General features: G+C 34.1%; 1 protein-coding gene across 3 annotated transcripts in view; it reads right to left on the bottom strand.

Annotated features, from left to right (window-relative positions):
• RhoGAP71E (Rho GTPase activating protein at 71E) overlaps positions 1-24,619 on the bottom strand; it is a 180,203-nt gene that overhangs the window by 63,100 nt on the left and 92,484 nt on the right. For 2 of the 3 annotated variants that reach the window (XR_011332625.1, XM_069828628.1), the window contains exon 7: positions 4,040-4,117. The exons of the other annotated variant lie outside the window; for it this stretch is intronic. Coding sequence is in view for 1 of the 2 variants with exons in the window: in XM_069828628.1 (XP_069684729.1) it covers positions 4,040-4,117 (78 nt within the window). In the remaining variant the exon portion in view is untranslated. The remainder of the gene's footprint in view (positions 1-4,039; positions 4,118-24,619) is intronic. 3 annotated transcript variants of the gene reach the window in all.

The raw sequence follows: 24,619 nt of genomic DNA, 5'->3' as shown, positions 1-24,619 counted from the left end.
TAACACACATATACCGGTAGTTTAACTGTTGCTTTCAGTTCAAATAACTAAACAATTTATTCTCTATGGACTATCACAGGTTTCACACTTTTCATTTTGGAGATGATCACGTTATAGAGAGATGTCTCTTGCTTTCATATTTTAAAAATATTTACAGAATGTAAGAGAAATCGTTAAGGACAAAAAATCTAAAGTAGTTTCTTCAATATGGTCTCTGTTTTTATCTCTCCCTCTCTCGACACATGTGCGTGTATGCATCCACATACACACATTTAGTGTTTATTATGATGGTTCCTTGTATGCGTAGTGTATGCTTTCCCTTCAGTCTAACTTCTTCAACCATATAAGGGTAATGCTTCTCTCCAGATCTTTGACTGCAGGTGTTTCGAGAATTCTCCATGAGGACCTTCATTTACACCCATGCAAGATGGTGGTGATCTAAGAGCTAAGCATTAGTGACATGGAAAATTGGTTACCAGTATTCTCGAAATTTTTTCAATAATGATCTAATTATCCACATGTCTGATGAAACACACTTTCATCACTCTGGCTAATTAAACAGAACTTTCGTTATTGGGCAGAGGGAAATCCAAAGAAGCCCCATAGCAAAAATGTCACTACTTACTGTGAGGAGCAGGTTTTATGGTCATTGATCCTTAGCTTTTTCAGATAATGATATACAGTCATATCTACTCAAATGTATCACCATGAAATGCAATTTGGCAGTGTATGATTCCACCAAGATGGCGCAACAGCTCACGTATTAAGAGTATTAATGGCAGCATTGCAGGAATTGTTTTCTGCTGCATTGTTTTACAAGGGCTTGTTCCATGGACTGCCTGTTTTTCTTATATCTCAGTGTGTCATTATTTTCTTTGGGGACACTTCAAAGCAGAATTCTTGCTCCACAAACCACAGAGCCTTAAGAAATTCAAGGATGCAATTCGTAGGAAAACCACTACTGTACAACCTGGAATAGTAAGACGGGCATGTGGAAACTTTGAAAAAAGAGTGGAGTGTTTGCACAATAATGGGCGTCATCTGAATGGTGTACTAAATTCATCTACATCACTGAGCAATGAAGGTAAAGAATTTGAGAAATACGTAATCATATAAAAGAGGAAGTAAATTTTGTTGTGTGATAAAATGCCATACAGATCTATTAACAAAATACACCTGATGTTCAATTTCTCTGTACACTATACATGTTTAAAAATAGAGAAGTATTTCAGCCGCATCTTATGTGTGTATGTGTGTGTAATGCACATATGTATGTATGTATGTATGTACAAACATATCGTATTGTATTTATTTACATTCCATGGTATTCGTACATCGCTTCACAGCTAGAATATGGAACTTGTCAAAAAAATCTTAATAGTACTACAAAGTCTTAATTATAGTCACACTCTAGTTGAAATATATACAGAAGTATTTTACAATATACTAGTACAACACAAGGGGTTAGTATCTATACTTAATAAAATACAGAAATATTCATGCAGCATTGTTGAATGTCATAAAGTCACCTATAGAATAGACGGTGTGAAAAATTAGGTACTTCTTTAATTTGGCCCTAAATAATATTGCATTCTGACTTTGAATTTTTATACCCAAAAAATTTTACTGCCATATAATGCACTTCTTTTTGGTAGCACGATAGACTTGTTGATGGAGTATGAAAGTCATTTTTTTAGAGTATTTATGCTATGAACAGTTGCATTAGTTACAAAGTTTTTACGAATACATACAAGGAAGTTTATTAATGAAAAAATATATTGACAAGCCATGGACATTATTTGTAGCTTTTTGAAAATGGTTCTACATGATTCCCTAGATTTGGCACCATACCTGTATGTGTGTATCGGGTATTTAACCATGCTGTATCAATTGTGAGGTTATGTAACATTACTGAAATTGGTGACAGCACAATGAGACCAAGAATTTGTCATGAAATTATCGGACATCCACCCTAAAATTGGGAAAAACCTTGTATAAACCCCAATGAAATAACAATCAAGCAGGACTCGAACCCATGGCCAAGCACAGCCTCAAATCACGAGTCCACATCATTATCCTCGAGCTATGCCAGTAACGAATGTTATAAATACAACAGTTTTTGTGTCTGTACTGTTTCAACAATGATGTTTTCGTTTTCGGGGATTCAGCAATGTTAAACTGATAGAATGTTATGTTTCTATGATAATTTATTAAGAATCTGTTGTAAAATTTTCTTGCAGAAAATAAAGAAAATCACATTATTTTGCATATGCAACAACCACATTTTCTTCTTCCTGGTATTTTCATTACAGTGATATACAGAGATACAGAATAAATATGGGAAATGTCTGTTATTATTCGGTTGAGAAGCTTTTATCATCCAGTTTGCTGTCAAAAAATCTGAAAGTAAGAATTTATAAAACAGTTATATTACCGGTTGTTCTTTATGGTTGTGAAACTTGGACTCTCACTTTGAGAGAGGAACATAGGTTAAGGGTGTTTGAGAATAAGGTGCTTCGGAAAATATTTGGGGCTAAGAGGAATGAAATTACAGGAAAATGGAGAAAATTACACAACACAGAATTGCACTCATAGTATTCTTCACCTGACATTATTAGGAACATTAAATCCAGACGTTTGAGATGGGCAGGGCATGTAGCACATAAGGGCGAATCTAGAAATGCATATAGAGTGTTAGTTGGGAGGCCAGAGGAAAAAAGGCCTTTGGGGAGGCCGAGACGTAGATGGGAAGATAATATTAAAATGGATTTGAGGGAGGTGGGATATGATGATAAAGACTGGATTAATCTTGCTCAGGATAGGGACCTATGGCGGGCTTATGTGAGGACGGGAATGAACCTCCGGGGTTTCTTAAAAGCCAGTAAGTAAGTACGTGATATACAGAGAGATTTATGAAGTTATACCAGCAGTTACAAAGCTTACTCTTTACATTATTTTCAGTCAGAAAGTTTGCATGAATCTGAGTCTGATTCCAAATACTTGCTCAGTTATTTATAATTTTGAGAAACACATAATTGTGTACCAAGCACTATATACCTTAAAGTCCTTTAGATACACAATTCATAGCCTTGCACTGAAGCAAGAGGTAGGATTCTTTTAATCTGCAGTAAATGTCACTTTACAAGAAAGAATGAACTCTACCAGATATACAGTAAATATATTCATAAAACAATCATTATTATTTAATACTCTGTGAAATAAAATATTGGCAAACGTTATTTCTCTGAGACTAACTATCAATTTATAAAAATGTTGTACAGTAATCCTTCTGTATCTGTTGGGGAATGTTCTGAAACCTTCCGCAGATACGCAAAACCACATACAACAGCAAACTCTCTAAACAAGTCTTTTTTTTTTTTTTTGGATAACATAATCTATGGCATAGTTTAATTGACAATTATTACAAACAATAAGATATTAAGAGAATGAAATAATAAAATAATAATAATAATAATAATAATAATCAATATGTTGTACACTACTACACTTGTGAACACAAGCATGCTCGTCATCTAGATTTTCTACAAAACTCTTCAAATTAAGATGCTAGGTGCTATATCAAAAAAAAATTGCAGAGTTTAACTGTGAATACAGGTTCCGATTTAGTGAAATAATACTTTGGTAAGCATATGTTCTTGTATTACTTTCTATTCCATAAAACACTTACTGTTACTTTTCTTAGGACTGTAAATGTTATTATTGAGAATTGGACCCATGTTCAAAGTGAGTTTTTTCTCAAAATGACCTCGAGGGATAAGCTCCTCAAATGCAAGTATAACTTTGTGAATTACTCTATATATATATATATATATATATATATATATATATATATATATATATATATACTCTCATACAAAGAAAGTACAGTTAAAAAATAACAGAGGTTTCTTCCATCAAAATAAAGCGTAATAAGATAAGAGATTTTTACTAAGTGTAATAAAATAAGAGATTTTTACTACAGAAATGGCAGTTACAGATCCATGCCAATATAGCAACAATAGAGGCATGCCTGGATTACCTTCCAAGTTGAAGTTGAGTCCCCAACGTTCGCACTCGTACTGCAACCAAGTCTTCTCTGCCTCAAGCGACAGCTGGCCTGTTAGAAACACAACAGCACCTGCTTGCTTGCACACACACACACACACACATTAAGTGATGTGGGGCCACACCAGGTTAGTTATCAACCCATGCAAAACAATTATACCTCTAAACAAAATTATGCACATTAGATAATGCTACTTCCCCACCCCCCAAATTCCAGGGTGGGCCATATGCATTGTGAAGTATCTAACCATTATTTGGGTACTGTGACAGTTTGGAGTAGAACAGTTGCACTAACTTTCAAATTTGTATCCACACTAAATATCTTTCCCTCATCTTTCATACCTCCCAAAATTTGTAATGGATATAATTCACGAATTTTATAGAGTTAGCAAACATTTTGTTATGATAATTGTATACAGAGTTGGAGTGACAGTAAGCTCAAGTTTTATTCCATTTTGTATATTTCACAGAAATGAATCTGACTGTAATGAATATGTACAAAATGCGTCAATAGTTTGAAGAATGGTAGATGAATCAGAAATAAGCCCTGCCCAAAACCAGTAACAAAGATGCTGAAAACAATTAGTTCTGCCAAATCTTGAAATGTAACAATAACATCACGAACTTTTATAATTTATATAATAAGGAAGGTATCATACTGCACAAAGATCTACAAGAAGATTTTGCAATGCACTTTGAAGTAAAATTTAAGTCTGTCATATGTTTCATATTCTCGTCAGTAATGTTACTCTCCACCTCATTTTATTCTTCTCGGCATTTAGCACTTTTGCCCTTACAATTTCAGCTTTGCACACTTGATAAACAAGTGGCAGGACTTCCAGAATACTGATCTCTACCTAGGACATCACACTAACAACAAACATCCATGTCAGGGAATAGAGATGGAATCTGAAATATTAATGAGAGAGATGTGTCTTAACCACTGCATATACTACAAGTTGTGACTGTTTTTTTTTTCTACTTTAGTATCTTTCTTTTCATAACATATCTTAAGGAAACACATTACAATGCTAACAATAATGATGCAAGCTATATTTCACTTAAAAGCCATCATTATTATTATTATTATTATTATTATTATTATTATTATTATTAATGTTACTACTGTTACTGTTATTATTATTACAGCGGGTACAAGAAACCCTGGAAGACTGCTGAAGAGACTTCTCGATCTCTAATATGAGACCGGGATGAGTCGATCTGTGGCCCAACTCCTTGAAAGCTACACGATGATGATGATGATGATGATTATTATTATTATTATTATTATTATTATTATTATATTTTAATTACCTAGGCTGCCAAATTGTATATGATCAATCAAAGAACCTGAATATAAAGCTCTCGAGATTTCTACAGAATGAAACGTACATTATTAAAGAAAGTAAGAAAATGCCATCCCAGTTTTACTCTATGGGGCTGAAAGCTGGGTACGGTACTAACTAAACAGCAACGGAAAAGAATAAAACCAGCCAAAATGAAACTGCTGAGACTGTTAGCAGGCTACAGCCTCATAGGTTACAAAAAATGTAGATATACGGCCAGAATTACAAATCCAGAGTATTTTAGATCTGTTAGACTCATATATAAGTCAATGGTTTGTATTTTTTTTTTTTTTTTTTGAGAATGGATTAGTCTCATTCCTATACAAATTTACAATTATAAGCCTAGTGGTAAAAGGTGTGAAGATCGACCCAGGACAAGATGAAAGTACAAGTGTTGTATTTCTGGAGATGGAACAGGCTGGATGGCCTAAATCGTATAGCATGTGATGATGATGATGATGATGATGATGTTTGTCACCAAATATATGTCGTTTATTTCGAGTTCTAGAATGTATTTATTGATGGTGCCTAATAAGATAAATTGTTAAGCTTCTTAGATGCACACATATCAGAAATTAAAATTATATATTTATTAAATAATTTACCACTAATTCACCACTGATTGAGGGTCTGGCTGATATGTATATATATTATCAGGCAGTACATCTCACTTGACAATATGTGTCAGAGGAAGAACAATTGTTTGTATACATCTTAAGCCTGATTAGTGTAGTATGTAGCTAGTGTATAATGGAGGGGGAAAGGAACTGGCTACCCTACGCCATTACCTCCTGGCCTAGTTGCCTCATGAGTGATGTCTTGTTGGTGTCACTTGTGGAGTCCAGATCTGTCTTCGAACAGTTGACTAAACAACTACTACTAATACTAATTGCTTCAAAGTCAATTTGCAACATATAGTTTCCCCTCATACCAAAATAATGAATGTGCATTTTCTTAATCCTGGGAAAAACAAATTTAAAGCTTCAAATGCCCTTATAAATTCAGGAAAACTTCATTTAATCAACTTATTATGGTATAGGAAGTTGGTTAAAATGAAGTTTTCCTGAATTTATAAGGGCACTTGAAACTTTAAACTCGTTTTTCTCAGAACTAAGAAAATGAACATTCATGGTTTTGATAAGAGGGGAACGCCAAGGTTAGAGGATTACTATACAGCTGACTTCCACTCAGTGCAGTTCAGTTTAGTGTCAATGCAATACATATTAGAATAGTGAATCTTTATGTATATGATGCATATATTACGAAGAAATCATATAAAAAGTGTCATGCCAAATATCTACGGAAAATCTTGTCATTCAACAATCATGATTCAACATTTCAGAATTTAGTGAAAAAGTAAAAGGAACCAGCTCATTTTTAAATAAAAAATAAGACGCATAGATCACGTTCTAACTTAAGAAAAGCTCAATGACAGGCTATAGATTATAACAGTCTCCCAATTATTATAATGTCAGCCAATAAATTATATCTGTAATGTAACGTATAAATTTATTAGCAGGAGACCATGTGCTGAATCACTGCTAAGCAGGATGTTACTTTCCCATGTCACTTTTCGATTGGTATCATATGAGGTGAAACCTGTTTCAAGACATACACCCGTTATGATTGCAAACAACACTTTTCTATTATTAACTACCTTAACTAAATGGTTATGACGTAGAACTAAGAATGGTGTAAGTACGTTATTTTCTCTACTTAACCCTTGTTCTACGAAGGTCATTCAGAATTAGTAATGTATAATGGAAACAATGAAAATTAAAGACAAAATTGAAGTATTTGGAGAAAGCCTGCCTGACAGCTCTTTCTGTGCTACAAATCTCACAGGTTCTTCCGACAATTCTGGTTCTTTTGGTGAGATGTTATTAATTGAGATGCTGTCAGCCTCTCAATATATAAATAAACTATCTCTACTAAATGTATATTAAAAAGATGACAGCAGGATAATACATTTTTTTTTACTCCACACTCCTTTGTTTTTTATTTTTTAGATTAAGCTCACTCAGCCTAACTTCTAACACTGTACTAACAGTTCCCCCCCCCCCCCACCTCTGCCATCCAAAAATTCGGTATGTTGAGAAACATTGATTTGTTTGCTTACTTTTTAAGTTAGATATATATTTTGTCATTATAAAATTAGAGCAGTAACAATCTGCATACCACACCTTTAGGTTCCAATTTTCACGGGTTAATGAGAAAAATACATTAATAAGACACATGCACACAGGCACCCACATACCTACGATTATAAGATTGTTATTTATTACACAATCCTGTCAAAATTTCAAAACCACGCACCTTTCACTTAGAATTCTCTTAACTGACAATCAGTCATTCCCCAACAAATTGAAGATCGGCTTTCAATCAGGCAACTGGTTGGTTATTCATACTATGTTTCGCACAGTATAATTAGTGATTTAAAAATCTGCCCTTATTGCTTTACAACCACTGGAACAAATTCTATTATACGACATTAAAAAAAAAGTTTATACTTTATTTACAACATAACATACGTTTAAGCTAGATTAAAAGGACGAACCATTTTCGTTTCAGTAGTCATTTTGGATATAAAATTTAAAAAAATTCTTAGTCAGTACTGTCCACCAAAGGTGAAACTTTTCTTAAGAAACACACAAAGTTAATAGAATAAATATTACAAATGAATTCACTCAGAATAAGAGAAATGGACATTAAAGTCTCATCAATTTCAACGTTTTTAACGTCATAAGATTTCGGACATTTGAAGTTTGTGATTCTATATTGTGTGTCTTGCCTATTTCTGTTAGCAGTGTACAAAATATATGCAGCACACCTTTCGGTAATAAAATATATTATTGCATATTTAAGGAGATTCAGCATATCATTAAGTTATATACACTTCAATCAAGTTCAGATAATGTGTCAGGTCAATCAACTGCAAAAAAAAAAAAAAAAGTTAAGTTAGTTGCTGACAATAATTGTCTACACTTGGATATTATATTGTAGTGTGTTATAAACACACCTATCCAAGAATTGAGCATTTAAAGACAGGAGTGTGAAATATAATTTTTTGCCAGCTAGCTGCTTGAAATTATATATAATTATACACAGTGTGACTGGACCATTGCAAGTGCTTTCAGTCAGAATATATAGGGTTGCCAACATTCAAAGACTGCTAAATTATAAATATCACTAAAATCGCCTGCAGAAGTGAAAGTATGGGAATTTAACTTGAAAATGAAAAATTATTTCTATTTTACTGGAAATACACAATAAAAATCTGGTTCTGGGGGGAGGGGGGAGGCCTTGAGCTCTTTAGCCCCTCTTCCTTCGTGGGTGTGTCACTGATGTATATCTATTCCAGTGTATGGAAAAATCTAAACATCTGAAATACGTATATGATACATGACTACAAATTTTGGAATGAGAAATCTATTAATAATATTGATGAGGTAGGCAGAGAAATTTTCACTATGCCTGCATGTTTACTTGATTTCGTACAGTTACACATAACAGAAATATCTGTCCCCATCAAATCATTACACCGTTTACAACAGGCCTTGACTACCCAACCAGGGCTAGAAGTTACGTTCATTTTCCCAGCAAATTCTATACTTACATTTTCGACCTCTTGGACGTTCATATTTTGCATCATCACCACACTGAATCCAATTTCTTTTTTGGCGTTGTGGGCTGTTTATTATCTTCACCAGATTTCATAGCAGCGATTACATGAACTATTCAATGTGAATAAATGGCACGTGTATGTACAGTATGATTAAATTACTACAACTGGTAAATGTTAATGTTTCTCAATTACGAAAAATAATTGGAAGCAGGTGTTTTGTTAAAATAATTTGAATAATAAATCAGTAAATCAGTTATTGTTGGCTTTATTTCAGGCAGCTTTAAAGGAAAATATTACACTGTAGTAATATTAATTAAAATGCTGAAAACCATCTGGCACATCTACCTTCTTCTGAGGAACCTTCTCATCCTGACTTCTCTGAAGAACTGTGTAAAATGATATCCCAATGCACAGAAATCTCCTCTAAGAGAACATTTTCAATTCACCTGGTACAACTGAGACACCAGTAAGTAAAGCAGGATTGATTCTAGTAGCATCCAAAAATTGTACTTTCTTCCAAAAGTTTGTAGCAACGTGTAGTTTTAAGCATTAAATACCATTACTTTCAAGTATATCACGCACTGTGAACAAAATTAATCCTTTGAATTTTAGTATATGGGGTTTGCAAAAAGCCTAGTTTACACATGCCACCACACTTCAAGAATTGCAGCATTGGATTGTAGATGCCTTCCAGCAAATGAAGAATAATCCGAGATTGCATGAGTGCATTCTTGGGTCTTTGCAGAGAAGACTATACAGATGAATTTATGTGCATGGTCAGCATTTTGAACACCTGCTGTAAAATTCTTCAGTTTACATGTTCATATTGTACTGTACCTTGTTTATCCACAAACTGTACTGTTGTTTAAACAAAAAAGTTTATTTTGTATGTTTAATCACATTTCTGTGATGTTAAAGCCAAAACTATGAATTTTACTGTCTCGTGATTGATAAATTAAATAAAATTGTCACTGCCTTTTTTTGGAATTAGTACTTAACATTCAGCAGAATCCAACCAGCATAAAATGACATTATCTTGTAAACGGTTAATCAGCAGACCCACGTTTACTGGAACTTTTTTGCTTCTCTTCGTTTTTATTTCTCATCTCTAAATTTTTTACCATCACATCTGAAACACTGTATACAAGGCACAATGAATTGTCACTTCGATAGTCTGCTGTAAATTACAGGACACTATTTTTACGTTCATAAAATTGAACATGAGTTCACTGAGCAATGTTGTACCACTTTATGGTATTGGGGCTGCTGCATAACAAAGACATACTGTAAAAGTATAATTACTAGATCAAAGAGAACAGTGATAGACAACATTAAGATACATGGATCATATGCAGAGACGAAGAGGAAGGCAGAAAATAGGGAAGATTGGAGAATCCTGAGTTTGCAGTGAAAGACCTGCCCTTGGACAGAAAACTAAGAATGTGACTTAGAGCGTAGACAGATATTCTTAATATAAAAAAAGACTAACCTACCTGCCAATTATAAATAATTATTGATAACATCACATGTATAAATCGAAACTTAGAAATTGGGGGAGGAAAGACTTATTTATTATTTAGTTGTTTAATACCTCAAGATTTACACTGCATAACTATGACAGAGCTTTTACTTTTATATTTTGGCATGACATCCACTGCAAAATATTTTGTGCATTATCTGATTACACGTGTACATGTGTATACAGATATAACATATCCAGTATCTATTCTACTTCCTCCTTCCTTATTATATGCATGTTCTCATGAATGGTTAATTGTTGCATTTATCAATGACAGATCTGTGGGCATTTAAAGCATCTATATAACTTCCCATGTCCATTTATTTCTTTTGTGAATTGTACCGAATGAAAAACATAGTGGGGACTCAACATACAAAAGAAACTGCCCCAACAATGTTTTTACCAAAACTTACATCTTGGACTAGACGAGATTTAAATATAATAAATATCTGGCTGACTGTGCACCTCACAAAATGTGCTAAATGTACCTAATTTTAACATTGACGAATGTTTATAAGAAGACTACTAATGAACACTTCTAACAATCCAGAATAATATAAAGTGCTATCAGAAATTTCCCTGACTATATAAATTACTCACAACCTTGAGAATAAAGTAGTTCTTACACTAGATGTCACTAGCTGCATGTTTAAGTCTGTAGCCAAGCAGTGTAGATTTGGATATAACGTGACTTGTGCTTTCCACATGTCTGAGACCACATAGTCGTACAATGACAAATTAACTTAGAATATGCATCAAGTTTTGTATCAAACTCGGAGCACTGGCTTTGGCTTGACTTTTCGAGGGCTAAACCCAGAACAGAGCCTTGCACTTATCTTATACTGACCCCTTGTTTGCCCTATATGTGCAAAGATTGTCCTAATCTGGACACTGGTAGCATTTGTAAATGTGATGCTGACAGGTGGACCATCCTGCCTCAGCTCTGACAGGTATATCATAAAGTGATAAGCCCCAGGTCCAGAGCCTTAAATCCTTCCTAAATTAGCATCAGAAACTCGTATTACTCCCAAGACTTCATTCCAGTCTATTTTTAACTGTGACATATGAGAGATGAAATGGGGAGAAAGTGGAGTGTGTTGGTGGAACAATGGAAGGAAATGGAGTACTCCGAGAAAAAGTCTCTACAATGACTCCTTTGTTCACCACAAAGTCCATAACGACCTGCCAGAGATCGAAGTTAGACCTGGATGGAAGACCAGTGTGCTAACACTTCAGCCACAGACACAGCTTTCGAAAAATAGGCCACCAAGATTCTCAAAATGATTTAGCATGTTTTTGGTAATGATGCTCTAGGCCATACACTATATTCTGAGTGGCATGATGCTTCAAAAAGAACTGAACATTGTTTGAAGACACCGAGCACATAGGATGTGCCATTCTTCAGCACAACTCCCAAAAACGTTGGAAAATCCAACAAATAATTCACGAGGATTGTCACCATCGTTGAGATATGTTTTGAAATATAGCTAAGAGAGAATGTTCTGCGCAAAAGATCGGAACTCTGGCACAACTATAACTGGGTGCTTCATCACGACAAAACTGCTGTTCACAACACCCTAAAAATGTAACAATTTTGGTAGCTAACAACACACAGATTATCCTGCACCATCCATACTTGTCAGATATATCCCCTTATGACTCCCTTTCACTCTAAAAAAAAAAAAAGGAATTGAAGCTCAAAGAGCGATGTTTCCAGATGGAAGAAGAGTTCAGAACCAAAAATCCAGGAAGTATTTGAAGCATGACAGAAGTGATGAGATCACTGTATAAAGTCACAAGGGGACTACTTCGAAGAGAATCAAGGCCAATTGTAAATAAGGTAAGTTTAACACATTTTATAGAGGAAGACAAGAAGATTTCCGACAGCATCTCATTAGCATAAGAAGTATAAATGTCCACATGTGGCACACAGACTATGCACTGACAAAGCATTTCATTACACAGTAACATAATTTCATGTCAGAAATCTTCTTGTAATAAAATTTCCTCAAAATTAGTCACAATAGTGCTTTTACAATGAATAGTGTGTGTGTGGTGTGTGTGTGTGTGTGTGTGTTTGTGGGGGGGGGGGGATGCATGTGTGGAGGTTTTTAAGCTTCACACTCCCATTACTTCCACTTTTATGGTGGAACAATAAATTCTAACATCTTATTTCTAGTCTTGTTTCATAATCCATCACACAAAGACGGAGAAAAAAAATAATAAATCATCAAAATCCCCACACAAGTAAAGCATAAAGTGTTAAATATAGTTTATATAATATCTTAGAATTTAACAATGCTTATATAAATAATGAAATCTATCAAGTTTTAATTTATTAAATATAATTATGATGCCATAATGAAATAAACAGTTATGTTAAAAAAAAGTCAGGTAAGTGTGTTTAAAAGCAATTGTTGCAATTATTAGTCTAGCCAACCATTAGGAAGTATTATAGTTTTCTCAAGTATTAAGTTACTATATATACATATGTGTGCGATAATAGAGATAAATGGATTAAGTAAGGTCTCTCGAGATCGTGAAGATGTATATAAACATTTTTTATGTTTTTATTGTTTCTTGATATATAGATAGATGTGTTGAGTGTTTGCTAACAGCATACTTATTGCTATGTTACTGGTTTTACATTCACCGCTTTTCTAACCAGTTAAAGAACACAAGAAGCAAAAATATAACAAAGAGAAAATAGACATTTTTTCTAAGAAGAGAAGAATAGGAGAAAAATTTTTAACCAATGGCAACAATAGAAGTTTGCTGACAACACAGTCCACGAAACAGTCTTAGTAACTTCTGAATACCAAGAACAGTGAGAACAAGAATCCATCCATTCTTATAGTAGTAGTTATACATAGTGATTCAAAAGGAAAGGTCAACCAGCGAGGAGGTGGATCAGAATGATTTTAGAGCAGAAATGTTCTTTGTCAATTTTATTTGCAATTGTTCCACAATTATAACAGGTCAAATATTTAATTAACAATTAAGATGATTTACTTGCTAATAATAATAACAATAATTTACCCTCAGTACTTCTTATTGGATCAAATGCTCAAAATGACCTACTCTTGCATGCAAGCATGCCTGGAAACATTCTCTAATAATGATGTGCACACTATAAAACAGTCCATTTGTCTCATGTCTGCTGCAGCTGTATCAATTCATTGCAGCAGGACATCTCTGTATGTAACTTCTCTAGCATACATCTTTTCTTTCATACTTAGACGTGTCTTTTTTGGTATTAACGAAATACGCGAAATGTCTGAAAATTTAATTTGTGTCCGTAAAATAAAAATAAAACACACACACACAAATCCTACGAAGGTAATCTGGGAAATGAATGATATTTAACAGTAAAATCTAATGATTTTAACGAAATAGCTTCAGTCATGAAATTAGTACTCGAGCAAGTTTTCTTCCCCCCCCCCCCCCCACCATAAATACTTGCGAAAACTAATAGGTAATCCTTTCGAATAAAACAAAAAAATTAAATTTGGTTGTCTTCTGAAGCTTTGTGTCAACTGTCAACAATGGTCCTACAACGTCTTTGCAAAGAATGAAGAGTTTGCATACTACTGTTGTTCTGATTTACAGGCTCTTTGAATCAGAAGAGGATCACAACAGTTTCGTTTCAACAGGTCTTCGAGTGCTGTGGTTTTCCGACACAAACACTGAAAGTGAGAAGATTTTTGACATGAAAGATATTTTACCTGATTGATGAGTTCGCTGTCATGTTAAAATGTTGTTGTTGTTTTCTAATGCCAGGCGTTTGACAATAAAGTCATTTGACCTCTTGCACTCCAATATTTTTCAAAGATATTATTATGGTCAGCCACTGAAGCACAGATTTTGAGGTGTTCCGAATCCGTTTCTTGGTTTGAGTTGCACAATGGGCAGTTAGGGGACTGATATATTCCAATTCTATGCAGGCGTTTGGCCAAACAATCATAGCCTGTTGTAAATCTAAATGCAGCTACAGATGATTTTCGTGGTAAATCGGGAATTAACTGTGGATTATGATGCAGAGAGTTCCATTTTCTCCATTGGGATTGTGTTATCAAATTTTGTTTGTTGAAGTCTAAGTTTGTAGACTTAATAAATCTTTTCACAGAGTAATACGTATATTTAGTAACAGATCTGTAAGTAGCAGTACTGCCTTTCTTTGCTAATGCATCTGCATTCTCGTTTCCCAGGATTCCACAATGGGATGGTATCCATTGGAATACAATTCTTTAATTGAGTGATATTAATTGAGAGAGCATTTTAGTTATTTCTGCTGTTTGAGATGAAGGTGTGTGTTTAGAGACTATTGATAGAATTAGCTGCTTTGGAGTCTGACAATATAACTGCATTCCCAAATTTATTGATGTGGCATAGAAGATTCCTGAGACTTTCACTTATTGCAACGATTTCTCCATCAAAACTTGTTGTTCCATATCCGAGAGATCTATAAAGTGTGAAGAGACAGCACGTAACACCTGCACCAGCACCTTGTTCTCTGGAGATCAAGGATCCATCGGTGTATAAATGAAGCCAGTTTTGTGGAGGGTACCTAATATTAATTGTCTCTAAAGACAATTGTTTAATTATTTCAGTGTTCACTTCTGATTTCAGTATTTCTTCTATTAAATTTAGATTATATTGTATATTTAATAGAGTTAAAGGGTTTGGTTTAATTTGTAAGTTTTCTTTTAAATTCGGGATACTGATTTTCTGATTTAATTCTTGAACCAGGGATATGAAACTTTTTTGAGTTTTCAATCTACAGAGAGGCCTGTATGAATTCCAATTGTTTCCTGGTAATCTGATAAGTTTTTCATATTGGATCAGTGCTTTTTCTTCTATTGTCATTTTAATGCTGTTAATATCAGTGAGGAGTCTCATAGAATCTATTGGAGTTGTTTTGATTCCACCAGTAATGAACCTGAGAGCTTGGTTTCGAATATATTCTATTTCGTTTATGAAAGGTGAAGTAATTAAAATTTCTCCGCAGTATGTCAGCACTGGCTGTATAAACATTTTGTATGTAGTGTTCGAAGTATTCCTAGAGCATCCCCATTTCTTTCCAGCTAGTCTTTTTAGAAGGGAGAATCTTTTACGAGCTTTTTCAGAAATGTATTTCAAATGGTTGCTCCATGTTAACTTACTATCGAAAATAACTCCAAGATATTTGGATTCATAAGTCCTAGGAAGGTGTTGGCCATTGTATTGGATATTGAATTCTCTTTCTTTTTTGCCAAGTGAAAATATTTGGTAGTTACTTTTGCTTAAATTGAGTGTCATCAAATTTGATGTATTCCATTCATGTAGTTGAATTAGAGCTTTAAGAGCAGAATTTTGAATTTTGTCTCTATGTCTGTAAGATCTGGAAGTCCACAAAACTATATCATCTGCAAATAGTGCTGTTTTCATGTTTGATTCCTCTAATAGGGAGGGTAAGTCATTTATATAAATATTGAATAAAGTTGTGCTGAGGACAGCGCCCTGAGGCAGACCTCGATATGTTTGTATGTAACTAGAAAGTGAGTTATTGAATTTAGTGACAATGAATCTTTGACTAAGGAATTCTGATATCCATCTGAACATATTGCTGGAGATACCTAATTTCTGGAGTTTTAGTAATCATTTATTTCTCCAAACAGAGTCATATGCTAACTGAAAATCAATAAATATTGCCAAGGTATCTTCTTTCTTGTTAAAACTGTCTTTTATTTCTTGGCTGAGGCGTATGACTTGTTCATTGTAGAGTGTAGTTGTCGAAAGCTGGCTTGTCTTGGTGATAAAAGATTTTGGGATTCTAAATACCAAGTAAATCTGTTGGAGATCATGGACTCCATGGTTTTTGCTATCATGCTTAATAGTGCTATTGGTCGATAACTATTAACATCATGAGCAGGTTTCCCTTTTTTGTGAATTGGTACAATGACCGCTTTTTTCCAAGCTGCAGGAATTGAGGTGTTCCATGATAAATTGAAAATGGATAAAAGTACAGACTTGGCTTTTCCCCCCAGATGTTTAAAAAATTCGGAATGAATGTTGTCGGGGCCAGGAAATTTCTTGGTTTTTAAATTTTGTATAGCTATATTTAATTCTTTGGAAGTAAAATTTTGATGAAATATTTCAGGTTTTGTGATATTGCTAGTAATATTGTTTTTATTATTTTTATGTAATTCTCTTTTGATAAATTTGTCAGTTTTTTTGATATTGGGATGTAATCTGTGAGAGTTTGAGTAGTGTTTATTAAATGCGTTTGCTATATCTCTACTATCTGTTAGCATATTCAAGAGCAGAATAGTTAAGTGCTGTAAACAAGTGTAAGATTTGCTGCTTGGGATCACATTGAACTCACTTTGGTTTGTGGATTGATCAGAATATTTTTCTATATTTTTCTCTAAATATGTGTAAACTGATAAGAAGCAATGATTGGAATAGGCCTACTTTTAAAGAAAAATTTTTATTTATAATATTGAAATTATCAGGAAATTTGTGAAAATTAAAATTAGTAACAATACATGTTGTACATAATATTAATTTTGTATGTCATATCCTAACTGATATTTTCACGAAATGTTAACTCAAATCTAATATTTCCAATTTACCGAAATTATTATGAAATAAGCACCGAAACAGAGGTAAAATAATCACTACAAAATCACATCCCTATATCATATAGCCGCATAAAAAAAGTTCAGAGACATTAAGTCAGGGTACTGTGCCAGCCATGTCAGGATTTCCCCTCCCCATCCATCGACCTGGATAGCGTTCATCCAACCACCAACAAACAGGGAGTGTGAAATGTGCCTGTGCATCATACATCTGATGAGTATAGAGAGATACATTATCCAGCAATGTGTGCAGTGTTTCTTGAAGAAAGTGAAGATAATGTGCACTTCCTATTCTGTCTGCCAGCACCAACTATTCCAACCTATATGGTGACACTAAATCGGTGCTGAAATGAGAATAATGTAGCACGAGGATTCTCATCTCCCATACACACAAGATCACAACACCATCTCGCATAAATCCCACCTTATCAGTCCAAAAAACTTGGTTTAGTAAGTCTGGATTGTCAACAGTTTTGTGTAAGAGCCATCAATAATACTATCGATGGCATCAATGGTCTCTTGTGTGAGTTCTTGCACAGGATGTAAATGGAAAGCATGGGATCATGCAGTACATACCAGACTGATGATTGTGGAATCCCTATGTGAAGTGCAATTCGTCAAGTATTAACTGAAGGCTCTGCATGCACAATATCCCCACTGTACATTGCCCTGATGATGCTGTGGTTGTAGTATATATGTCTCTCCCAGCCTTCAGTGTATGGCTTCAAACACATATCATCTAGAATGTCGTTACTGTGGAAATTGTATTGCATATTCTCTCTTTTCTCTGACTGAGGTTCTGGCTCATATGTACACTTAATGGCAAAAAGAATTGGCCGACTCTTGGTCAATAGAAATGCTAAGTTCTATTGCGCGGTTCACTCGTGTAAACACACTACACCTCAAGGCATTGCTGTGGTGTCTCTTCATTGTAAGTAGGTCTGTCTATAATGTACTCAACTTTATGAGCTGTGAGTGGCCCAGTGGTAAGATGTCTGACATCGATACCAGAGGTTATGTGAGTTCACCTCCCGATACGGGAGAATATTTTTTTTATTTTAGTTTTTAATTAATTTATTAGTTTAAATATGAAATGATTTTTGTTCATAAATTTCGTTATGCCTGCCTTGTAAAAAATATTATTGCCCATCTCCTGTGGGCTATTAATAGGCGAGACCTTGTCTGTATAAGAAAAATACTTGTTTCACATCCTAAAAAACTGGATGTATAAATAAGTAATTAAATAAACAAAAGCAAACAATTTGTTAATATATTAACAAAAAAAATGCCTGTGGTGGGGAGTAGTATCTCGTTCACAAACCACTGCATCAACAACTGCCCTCATTCTGAGCGGTATGGAGTCCACAAGATTATGGAACAGGTCTAAATTCATGGCCACCTCCTCCCATGTATCTAGAACTGTGTCACACAATTCGTCAGCTGTTCGAACGGGTGGTTGTTCTGTCCAATTAGAGTGTAGACTGTAGACCACAAATTTTCAATCGGATTCATATCTGATACCAGTGATTTTGGAGGCCAGTCGACCAGGTGATCATCCTGCTGGAAGAGAAGTGTTCCTTCTGGATATCGTTCTTGGGTGGAAGGGATCATTACATTTTTCAAAATGTGTTTGTAAACTTCTGCCGTAAATCGACCATGGATGTATTCCAGAAGTCCTGCCCCATCATACGACATCCACCCCCAACATGCGACGCAATAGCTTGTTGACGGATTTTTTGTCTCTTTGCCATCTTGAAGCGTAATGACGAGATAGAACGTTTTATTAACAGACAGGAGTATTTCTTGGAAGCGAGAGTGAAGTTTATTATTTATTAGAGTTTGGGCATATTCTAAAAGATGTCGCCACATAAATATTCCTTTGCGAGACATATATGATGGCAAATTTGTAATTAAAAAAATAAGATTGTGAGAAATTCGAACCTTGAGCTAATACTATTAACTTGTTCAATAGAATAATGCCGTAACGACTTACGCTAGTGTGACTGTTAATATTGTTTCAGCATAATACATGGTTTTCCTGTTTGTATTCGCTTCAGTTGATTTTGTACTTATCAATTTTATTATTATTTCCCTCTTCAGAAGATCTGATATATCTAGAATCAACCCTCCATTCGATTTTATAACATATTTTAGACTCTTAAACAAAATACAGCAAATGTAAATAGTTTAATTATGTGTTACCTGGTGAACTACGACTGTGACGAGACGAGCATGCGCAATGTTATGTCTCTGGAACTTTGAAATTGCTGTTAAGTGTACATCTATTATCAGACAGTACATCTCACCTGACAATATGTGTCAGAGGAAGAACAATTGTTTGTATACATCTGAAGTCTGATTAGTGTAATATGTTACTAGTCAGTGATGTATGCAATGGAGGAGAAAAGGAATTGGCCACCCTATCCCACTATCTCCTGGCTTAGTTGCCTCATAAGTGGTGCCTTATTAGTATCACTTGTGAGGTTCAGACCTCTCTTCGAAAAAATGACTAAACAACAACATTCCCTTTTGGCTTTTGCAGCATTACCATCACAGAACCCATAAACATAATGCTTGTCACAATATTCCTCATTACTAAACATTTCGATCCACTCTCTTGAGCTACTCTTTTGAAATTGAAATACAGTTCGTAGAGCACTGACAACCTCCAACCTCACATACCCACATGAACAAGCACCCACACTAATAACTCAACCTGAAGTCTTTGAGCATTAGTTCTACCTTCCCACTAGGAACTGTAACATAACAGACAACGATATACTGGCGTACACTATTCAACCGAGACAAAATATGAAGGCACATATTCTGCTGTTGGACAGTGTGAACATCGTCGAGAATGTACCCAATCGTAGGCAAGTAAATCACCTTAACTGTAAATTAAATGTTTGATCTGATACAACTGTGAAGTGGTTGCAAATAAACAAAAATTACAAAGAATTTTCTGCTCTATAAACATCGCTCTGATTCACCTCCTCACCTGTTGACCTTTCCTTTTGAATCACCCTGTATTCATTGAAATAGTGTGTTCATGATTATTTCAGATGTTCTAATTTTCCAGCAGGCTTTCCATTACCAGTACCTAAAGAAATTACCATCTTATTATGCTACATCCTCCCTGTGGATTAACACCTTGACGAGGTAGGGAGGCTTAGTACCAATGAACCAGATGATCAAAACCGGGAAGCTTAGGCTTGCGGTTAGATAAGAGGTGAGGGAACTAAGAATAATCCACAACGTGGGAGCAACGGACCGATCTGGAAAGCTGCAAACACAGAAGACCACAACGGCAGATATGGCGTGGAGATAGGAACATCGAAACGGCGAAAATGGCGGAAGTGGCAACCCAATCTCTGGGGATGAAATAAGAGACCCAGCTCAGGGAAACAAGAGTGAAGATCTCAATGGCAGAAGGCGCAAGAGGCAACCCTCCCTGTGGGGTTAATATACAAGGAAGCAGGTCCATGGGCTTTGAGGGGGCAGCCCTCCAAAGGACTAACCCTGCAGAACGTTAGTACCGTACTCAGGGGACATTTAAAAATACTTACAAGCTCCAAAGAGATAGCCGGACTGACCTACGGATGACGACAAAAGCAAAACATAAGGACAAACGTTTTGGAATTCAAGATCAAATTAAAGTAGCAACCTGAAACGTTAGAGGAATACACCATAAAGAAACCGAACTGGAAAGAGAACTAAAAGAAAGAGAAATAGACATAGTAGTGATAAGAGAAACGAAAAAGAAACAAAAAGGAAGCCAAGACCTAAATAACTATACAATGTTTTATAGTGGGGTTGAAATAACTGAAAGAGCTCAAGCAGGAGTAGCAATATTAGTAAGCACAAAATTAAGAAACACAATAACAACATATGAATGGGTAAATCAAAGAATAATGAAAATAAGATGCAAAAGACCAAAAGGAAACCTTACACTAATAAGAATCTATGCACCAGAAGAGGGCAGAAAGCAAGATACAATAGAATTCTATCAGCAACTACATAAAGTAATAGATCAAACAAATAAAAATGATTATCTAATCATAGCAGGTGATGTAAATGCTCGTATTGGGAAAACACCAATCACAAATGTAACAGGAAATAATGGAGAAGAAACGTTAAATAATAATGGGAAAACGCTACTAAATTTTGCATGCTTTAATCAACTGAGAATAACTAATAACTACTTCAAACATAAAGAAATTCATAAATATACGAGAAGTGAGAGAGGATCATGCTCAATAATAGATTACATTATGGTTAACCAAAAAATGAAAAACCTGGTTAGGGACACAAGAGTCTTTGCAGGAAGCGACATTCACAGCGATCATTTTATACTGATTAGCAAAATAAATATACAAAAGAAATGGTGTAGAAATTGGAATAAAGAATCAAAAAAGAAAGAAGAGAAACAACAAGAAATCTATAAAATAAAGTTACTAGAAGAAGAATCGATACAAGACCTATATAAAAGAAGGTTAAGAGACTATACAAATGCAGAAGAGCCAAAAGAAGAAATTGAAGAAGAATGGCAATGTATTAGAGGACTCTTACATAAAACAGCAAAAGAAGCTTTAGGGACAAAGAAAGTAGGAGGGAGGAAAAAAGGCTTAAAAAAATGGGATCCCGAAATTCAGAAATTAGTGAGTGATAAAAAAGAGGCTTATTTGAAATATCTTAACAACAAGAATGATCAGAATAAAATAGAATATAATAGAGCAAGAGCATTAGTAAAAAGATATAATAGGAAACTAAATAGAGAACATTGGGAAAACTACATAGCAGAAATGGAACACAATTTACATGGAAGACAGGACAAAGTATATAAATTTATAAGAAGACTTAATTCCCAAGAAAAAGATAAAACAAATCTGATAATTATACAAGATATAGAATTAGAAAATTATTATAAGAAATTGTGGACTGATAAAGAAAATGAAGAAGAAACTATAGGAAAAAACAAACAGTACATAGAAGTAGATGAATTAGAAATGCAAGAGATGTTAGAAGCACTAAAGAAAAGTAGGAATAATAAAGCATGTGGAATAGACAATATAAATATAGAATTATTAAAATATGCCCCGAGAAATTTTCAAGAAAGGCTATTAAATTTTTATAACAAATGTTGGAAACAAAAGACTACGCCAGAAGAATGGAAAATAGGGAAGATAATATCGATATTTAAAAAAGGAGATAAAACAAACCCAGAAAATTATAGGGGAATAAGCTTACTATGTACAACATATAAAGTATACACAAAAATGATAAGCCAAAGACTATCAAATAAAGTCGACATAATAATATCAGAAGAGCAGACAGGTTTTAGGAAAGGGAGAAGCTGCATACATAATGTTTTTACCTTAAAGCAAATAATTGAGAAAAGAAGGGAATTCAACTTAGAAACTCATATCCTTTTCATAGATTATAAGAAGGCTTTTGACAAAGTGTCTAGACCAAAATTGTGGAATATATTAAATGAAAAGGGAATCCCATTACATTTGATAGAAGTAATTAAAGATATGTACGGAAAAACAAAAATAAAAATAAACCAAAGAGAATCTATAAGAATAACAGGAGGAGTTAGACAAGGTTGCCCATTATCAACCACTCTTTTTAATATATATCTAGACGACATGATAAGATCATGGAAACAAATAACAACAGGAGGAATTAATTTAGGAAATATGATAATAAAAACGTTAGCCTTCGCAGATGATCAGATTTTAATAGCAAAAACAGAGGATGAAATGCAGAGAATGCTATATAAATTAAACGAAATATAAAAAAAAATACAACATGGAAATATCATCAGGAAAAACAAAGGCAATGGCTTTCAAGGGCTCTTATCCAGTTCGGACAAAGATAATTTTAGAAAATAAAGCAATAGAACAAGTCTCAAAATTTAATTTCCTAGGTTGCGAAATAACATACACAACAGAAACAGATATAAATAACAAGTTAAACAAGTTTAATTATATAACAAGAACACTAAAAAGAACTTGAAAAATAAAGCCAGAAAAGACTCTCTAATGAAATTATATAAGACGATGGCAGTTCCTACAATTACTTATGGATCCGAAACATGGACAATGAAGGCACAACATATAGCTAGAATACAAGCTGCTGAAATGAAATTCCTCAGGCCAATAGCAGGATATCAAAGAACAGACAAAAAACATAATACAGAAATAAGACAACAACTAAAAGTAGAGGAACTAAATACAACAATAGTGAAATATAGAACAAATTGGGAAAACCACCTAACAAGGATGACGAACAATAGAATACCAAAAGCAGCATACAATTACTCACCACGAGGAAAAAGGAACTAAGAAAAGATGGAGGCAGCAACAATTTGGAGCCAGATCAGGCTAATGAAAGGCCTAAACCATGACGTAGAAGAAGAAGAAGAAGAAGAAGAAGAAGAAGATTATGCTACATTAGAAAAACGTGTCTTTTCTTGTTGTGATGTCAAAGAAGACAATATTCTACTTAAACATAAAATACTGACAAATTAAAACACTTTCAGTACTGATATTGCATATCATGTGACAAAACTACGGAAACTGTGTAAATAATGTAACACAGCATAATGGTTGTTCATTTCTTAAAATTTAGTTGTAGCTCGTGAGATTTGGAATATGTTAAATTGTTGCCAGAGTCATTAGAAGAATTTAATATCCAGCACAAATATATATATATATATATATATATATATATATATATATATATACATACATCTTTAACTATGAATAAAAAAGTAACTAGGAATTTCAACGTAATATTTGCATGCTCTACATAATGAAAGCTTACAAATGAAAATTCATAAAAAGCAACAACACAAAAGAAACATCCAAGAAGAACACAAACAAATGATAGGAAATGATTAAAAACACAGTGTTCCAAATTTTATTGGTCTAACATAAAAATATACACTTCAATAAAAGGAACAATTTACTGATTATGATAATAGAATCTACTCTGGAAATAAATATATAAAAATGGAATGAAACAGTAAAAATGAATAAAATAATAAATGTAGTTAAATGAAATGTATCCCTGAGTACCAAGTCTTCTCTTTAACTGCTTAAAAAGAGACCTGTTTATTGGCAAGTACTGTACTGTTACTACTCGCATAATTGTGGGAATGCAGAACAAATATTACATGCATGCTGACACTCACACTGGTATTGCAAATATGGAAATGTAGTCGTATTATTAGTGTTGTTCACACGTAACTAGAAAACGATTTTGTGTGAATTCTACAAAATAAACTAGATAAATAGAATCATTAGTAGCATAAGCTGTGGCGTCTGTACATTTTTATCAATTTGGACTGCAATTTCACCCAAATTTGTTTCCGACTTAAACTCTAACCCTACAGTCTTGCTTTTAGTGATATTAATCCTATTTAAATCTTATATTTATT

The sequence above is a fragment of the Periplaneta americana genome, chromosome 6 (genome assembly GCF_040183065.1).
Source record: "Periplaneta americana isolate PAMFEO1 chromosome 6, P.americana_PAMFEO1_priV1, whole genome shotgun sequence".
Taxonomy (NCBI): domain Eukaryota; kingdom Metazoa; phylum Arthropoda; class Insecta; order Blattodea; family Blattidae; genus Periplaneta; species Periplaneta americana.
Note: the sequence above shows the minus strand (reverse complement) of the source record. Positions and strands in the feature narration are given on the sequence as shown.